Source organism: Pristiophorus japonicus, unplaced genomic scaffold, assembly GCF_044704955.1.
Source record: "Pristiophorus japonicus isolate sPriJap1 unplaced genomic scaffold, sPriJap1.hap1 HAP1_SCAFFOLD_375, whole genome shotgun sequence".
Lineage (NCBI taxonomy): Eukaryota > Metazoa > Chordata > Chondrichthyes > Pristiophoridae > Pristiophorus > Pristiophorus japonicus.
This window is the reverse complement of record NW_027253599.1, coordinates 284,828-291,478: the sequence shown is the minus strand read 5'-3', so window position 1 is coordinate 291,478 and position 6,651 is coordinate 284,828. Positions and strand designations below refer to the sequence as shown.

The following is a 6,651-nucleotide window of genomic DNA, read 5'->3' as shown; positions in this document are numbered from 1 at the left end:
ACAGCCTTGAGAAGGACATTCTAACATTTGTAATTAAGTACTGAATGACTGCATTTAAAAGGGCAGCCACGACCCCCTTTGTAGTACAGCAGTCTTGAGAGGGAAACTCTAACATTGGGAATGTAATTACTGAAAAGTTACAGTTAAAGAAGGCAGCCACATCACAGAGTTCAGTAGAGCAGCCCTGAGAGACATACTCTAACAATGGGAATGTAATTACTGAATGGCCACAGCTGAGTAAAGGACATGACCCGAAACAATATGCGATCTCCAGTTTGGCCTGATGGTTTTTGAAACAACAACCCAATTGCTGGGAGAATACAGCTGGAAACTTTCATAAGTTAATTAATGTGAGCAGAATTGTCCAGTCTTTGGGGTTTCCAATTTGAATCTCTGCAGTAAATATATTCGTTCACAACAGGGACTTAAATCGGCTGCTGTAATATGTTTGTTCAAGTTTTAAAAATAACTATTTTGAACGATGTTGCAACCTCAATGTCCCCGCGGAGAGCCCGCAGGGTATAACTTAAAGGCGTTGGAATTGTACCACCTCAGAGTATATTCAGGGAGATTGCCTGCAGTACGAAGGGGCACATCGCCTCACACAGAAAATGCTTCCACTTCGACATGCCCAGAGAATATGCTACGTTATCATTGCCGTCATTGGTGTTCCTGGTAAGTGACTGATTGAAGTTGTGAAAATCTGTGTGTGAGCTGGTCTCTGGTTTTGTTCTGTGACTGATAATGTTACATCCTGGACTAGTGTTCACAGGTAAAACACCTGATCGGTGATATCATTCCCTTCAGTCAAATGGCCTGAATAGCCACTGCGGTTTGATTCAATTGCTCCATCTAAATTTAAACTTGTGTTTGTAACTAACAGGCAGATTGTATTATCAAGCTATTGTATTTAGTGGAATATTGTGTACTTTTGAATCAGTCCTACTCTGCGCAACTATCTGAGAGAAGATATTAGTTCGAGTGTCTGTCACTGTAGAATTGTACCGACTGTTGTTCACTAACCGTGCCTGAGTGACCATGTGTTACTGGGAGTGTGTGTCACAGTAGCATATACTGAGCGTGGATCACTAACCGGTGTGGAACACTGTATCCCAGTGACCATGTATTACTGGGAGTGCCTGTCACTGTATGATATACTGAGTGTGGGTCACTAACCGGTGTGGAACACCGTGCCCCAGTGTCCATGTATAATTGGGAGTGTGTGTCACTGTCGGATGTACTGAGTATGGGTCACTAACTGGTGTGGAACACCATACCCCAGTGACCATGTATTACAGGGAGTGTCTGTCACTGTAGGATGTACTCAGCGTGGGTCACTATTTCTTCTACTTCTGAGGCGTACCCTCGGAATCAAGGATGATTCGATTCCACACTAAAAATTAGTTCTCAGAGTGCTGAAGAGTCCAATGCATGACCTATATTCTCTGTCATATGTGGGGCAGACATTGGTTGAATGAACGGGTGTGTGGGGTGCCTGGGTTGCTGCGCTCTCCTTCTGCTATCTACGCATGGCTTCAGCTTGCTCTGGGGGATAAGACTTGAGATGCTCTGCACCATGCGGATGCTTTTCCTCCACTTCGTGCTGGTTTGTGCCAGAGATTGCCAGGTATAGGTGGGGACGTTGCAATTCTTCAAGGAGGCTTTGAGTGTGTCATGGTACGTTTCCTCTGCCCACCTGTGGCTCACTTGCAATAACGAATCACCGAGTCGAGGGTTTGCTTTTTGAATCTCATGTCAGGCATGCCGACAATGTGGCCGGACAATGGAGCTGATCGACTGTGGTCAATGCTTCGATGCTGGGGATGTTGGCCTGACCGAGAACACTGATGTTGGTGCACCACTCCGGCCAATTAATTTGCAGGAAATTGCGGAGGCAGCATTGGTACTTCTCCAGTGCTTTGAGGTGCCTGCTGTAAATATTCCACGTCTCTGAAGCATATAGGAGGGCGGGTATCACTACTGCCCTGTAGACCATGAACTTGGTCAGGGGTTTGAGGTCCTGGTCTTCAAACACTTCCTTCCTCAGGCGTCCGAAGGCTGCACTGACATACTGAAGGCAGTGTTGGACTTTGCCATCAAAGTCTGCCCTTGTTGACAGTCGGCTCCCGAGGTATGGAAAATGGTCCACATTGTACAGTGTATAGTCCAGTAAACTCGAGCTCCCCTGAAACTCACAGTGGATGGTGAGTTTCCCTGCGCCTATCCCCACTGATACATTCTGAGTGCCCCATTTACAATTTAATTCACTTGCCATTCACACTGGTAGTCCTCTCACCCTCACCAGCTTTAGGCTGGGAATGAAAACCCTTGCAGGTTGCTGATCCTGATCCTGACCCCAGTGCACTGCCCCTGCTGAAAGTACAAGTGCTGGACCTCTGGTCTCAACAATGTTCTATCCCCACACTCCAATGGTGCCGGGATGGGAGCTCGGATGGTCCCTAGCTATGCTGCCTTTTCTTGGGATACAGAGAACCTTTGTTGTTCCAATTCTACTCCGGTCCCCTCCTTCACGTATTGTTCAGGTACATTGATGACTTTGGTCACGCGATTTCCTTTTCTCGCCATGAACTGGAAAATGTCCTAACTCGCACAAAGTGATGATCACCCATCATCTCACGCCTATGCTTTCTGACCTATATTGGCTCCCGATTAAAGAACATCTCTCCATGGCCTTGCACCTCCCTACCTCTGTAATCTTTTTCAGCCTCACAACCCCTCAAGATGTTTCCGTTCTTCAAAAGCTGCCCTCTCGAACATCCCTCATTATACTGCTCAACCATCGGTGGCCTTACCTTCAGCTGTTTGGGTCCTAAACTCTGGAAGTCCCTCCCTAAACCTCTCTGCTTCTCTAACCATCTTTCCATTTTAAAGATGGTCCTAAAAATCAACCTCTTTCACCAAGCTTTTGGTCATAATGCCTTAATTTCGTCTTTTTTGTCTCGGTGTCATATGTATCTGTATTGCCCTGTTAACACTGCTTTGAAGCACCTTGGGATGTTTAACTACGTTAAATGTGCGATATAAATAAAAGCTATTGTTATCAGTTATTGTTATCATTAATATTAATAATTATAATAATTATAATTATAATTATGTAGTCAACCTTGCTTCTAATTTACGCCCCTCTCTCCTTCACATGCTCCGTCTGACACTTCCCTTCCCTTCCTCAACATCTCTAAGTCCAGTTCCGAGGATAGGCTCTCCACAAATATCTACCATAATCTGGCCGACTCTGACAGCTACCTTGATTATATCACCTCTCACCCAGCTAGCTGGAAGAACTCGATTACATTCTCCGAGTGTCGCTGGCTGCGTTGCATCTGTTCCGATGATGCCAGCTCCCACATCTGTGCTTACAACATGTCTTCCTTTTTCTGAGCTGAGGATACCCGTCCTCTGTGGTGGACAGGGTCCTCGACCGTGTCAATCCAATTTCCCGCATCTATCCACAACCGAGGATTCCCCACCACTGTGGTGGACAAGGCCCACCGCAGTGTCAATCCAATTTGCAGCATTAATTTCATCGCCCCTGATCCTCGCCGCTAGAACCATGATAGGGTCCCCGTGTCCTCACCTTCCACTCAACCAACCCTCACATTCGAAAGATCATCCTCCGCCATTTCTGTCCCTTCCTTCTTATTCCCACCACCAAACACAACCACTTTCAACATTCCCAATGGATCGGTCTCTCCATGGACCTGGACCACTCCTGAATCGCCCCCAACAGTTCTCCCCTTCCACCGGACCTTCCTATGGTAAACCTAGGAGATGCAACACCTGCCCTTTCACCTCCATTCGTTCCATCGTCCAGGGCCTTCAATCTGACACAGTCATTGACTTGTATTTCCTCCAATGTAGTATACTGTATTCGCTGTTCATGATGCAGTCTCCTGTAGATTGGGGAGGACTAAACAGAGATTGTGTGATTACATTCCTGAACTTCTCCATTATGTCTGGAAACGTGTCTCTCTCCCTCCCTCTATCTCACACACCCCGGTCACTTGCCCCAATTCTACATCCCACTCCCAGTCTGACATCTCTACCTTCGACCTTCTAAAATGTTCCCCTTTTTAACTCAATGAGGAACAGCACCACATGTTTCGATTACACAATTATAGCAAGCCAGACATAAAACTGAGTTTAAACTTTTCAGATCAATACTACCGCTCCCGTTTCCTCAGACAGCATGTGCTGGTAATGGAGGATGTCTTCAGCAGAGCCACTGGGAGTGGAGGAGGTGTGTGCTGGTGCTTGGGACCCCCTCTCGGTACACGGCAGGTGGGCTGGCCCACACACCTGGGATCTACTGACCTTTCTCTGCCACGTTCCCGGGCCATGGGAGCCTTCTGATCTTTGCCAGATTTGCCTTGCTCCCCCCCCGCCCCCCCCCCCCCACCCGCCCCACCCTGTAATCCTGCTCCATCCAGTTACATCTCCTCTGGACCCATTTCCTGTTCCTTTACTTGTCCCATTTGTCTTCCACCATCATCCCTTTTGTCGTTGAATCACTCCTGCCCACCATCCCATCATAGACCTTCAACTTTGTTCTTTCCTCCTCCTACCACAACTTGCTCTGCCTCTAACTTTGCCTTAAAACTGTTCATTGCTCACGGATTCCAGTATTGATGACAGGTTATCACCTGAAACGTTAACTCTGTTTCTCTCTCCACAAATGCTGCCTGGCATACTGAGTGTTTTTAGCTTTCTCTGTATTTTATCAGATTTACAACCGTTTGTATGGGGGATAGCCTCAGCAGAGGGAAAGAGAGGGAGAGCGTGTGGGGCCTTGGGGAAGCACACCTGCATCACCTGGTCCACAACCAGGGCCGTGAAGGCACTTACATTGTCCCCGAAGCTGTCCTTGGCTCACTTTAGCTGCCGGGTATCCCGAGGCCTGGGAAACACAGCCGGCCACAGTTAAACCCATAAAACAGGTTAAACCAGAAGCTGCCAGCCGCATTAATATATTTATATTGCCCACCCGCCCGCTGGGATGGCTCGGCTTCCCTCCCACTGCCCCGTCTCTGCTAAACTGGGAAGCAGCGGGTTGGAGGTAGGTTGGGTTGGGATGATATACTTTACATGTTAACCCCTGACCCGACGTCCACCCGGCTGTTTTTGTGCTAAATGACAGGCCTTACTGTCTGGGCTCAGTCACCGACAATGTGTGACCAATAATTGACTGTCTCTTTTCCCTTCTGTTTATTGCAGTGAATTTAGTGGCGATTGTGATCCTGTCCCGGGGAAAGTGCGGGCTGTCCACCTGCACCACTCGTTACCTGGTGGCCATGGCAGCAGCGGATCTACTGGTTGTTATCATTGAGATCATACTGCGGCGGATTAAACGGTATTATTTCCCAGTGTGTTTCCTGGATCTCACCCCTGTGTGTCGTGTTATATATCTCCTGATGCGTGTGGCCACAAACTGTTCTGTCTGGTTCACCGTCACTTTCACCTTTGATCGATTTATGGCCATTTGTTGCCAGAAGCTGAAAACCAAATATTGCACCGGGAGAACTGCGGCTGTGGTTCTGGCAACAAGCTGCATTCTGCTCTCTTTAAAAAACGTTCCCTTCTACTTTGCATTGCGACCTGGGGAGAAAGTCGACAATGTTCAGTGGTTCTGTTACACAATCCCAGGCTATTATACTGAGCCCGGATGGGTGGGATTTGACTGGTTTGATAAGGTTTTAACCCCACTGCTCCCATTCGCTGTAATTTTGTTGCTCAACGCTCTGACAGTCAGACACATTTTAGTGGCCAGTCGAGTCCGGAAGGGACTGAGGGGTGAGAGCAAGGGGGAGAATGGCAGTGACCCAGAGATGGAGAGCAGGAGGAAGTCTGTGATTTTACTCTTCACCATATCCGGCAGCTTCATACTGCTGTGGCTGGTAACTGTTATGGAATTCTTATATTATAACATTACAGGAACAAGTCCCGTTGATTACAATTATTCTTTATATACCTTTCGACAAGTCGGATTTATACTGCAGAATTTAAGTTGCTGCACAAACACATTTATTTATGGGGTGACCCAGTCCAAGTTCAGAGAGCAGTTGAAGAGTGTGGTGAAATATCCGGTGACCTCAATTATACAAATAATTAATAACAGAACAACTGAGCGCAGCCCAGAGGCGGGTCGCAGTGTTTCCAGTCCAGGAATATAATATTTAGCCCCAGACTTCCATCCACTGAATTACACCAGGAATGGCTGGTGATCTGATAATACACCCAGCGATGTGTTTAGGACACGGCACTATTTCTGATTGACATTTCCCACCTTGTCTTTCTGGACAGCACCACGAGCTTGTTGCACTCTGTCCGAGCTCTTGTGTAAAGGGTCACTACAGCTATTTAGTGAAGGAATTCATTGCAGCTTCCAGAGTGAGAGGCTCGTCAATAGGTAGGTAGGCAGAATGGAGCTGTAGTTCAGAGGATTACATTACATAGAATATACAGCACAGTCAAATACAGTTCGGCCCTACTGGTCTGTGCTGGTGTTTATGCTCCAGACGAGACTCCTCCCATTGCAAATACTTCGTCTCAGCCTCTCAGCATATCTTTCTATTTAATTTCTCTCATTTACTCGTCTAGTTTCCCTTTGACAGCATCTGAGCTATGTATCTCAAA

General features: G+C 47.2%; 1 protein-coding gene across 1 annotated transcript; it reads left to right on the top strand.

Annotated features, from left to right (window-relative positions):
- Positions 1-611: 611 nt before the first annotated feature.
- On the top strand, positions 612-6,188 carry LOC139250446 (probable G-protein coupled receptor 139). Its single transcript, XM_070872851.1, has 2 exons — positions 612-675; positions 5,233-6,188. The coding sequence occupies exons 1-2, from the start codon at positions 612-614 to the stop codon at positions 6,186-6,188; spliced, it is 1,020 nt and encodes a 339-aa protein (XP_070728952.1).
- The last annotated feature ends 463 nt before the right edge of the window (positions 6,189-6,651 follow it).

Excerpts from the sequence above, each read along its gene's own strand:
- LOC139250446 (XM_070872851.1), top strand. The coding sequence starts at position 612 with ATGCTTCCACTTCGACATGCCCAGAGAATATGCTACGTTATCATTGCC. Across the intron at positions 676-5,232 it reads TGCCGTCATTGGTGTTCCTG|TGAATTTAGTGGCGATTGTG; the intron begins GTAAGTGACTGA and ends TGTTTATTGCAG.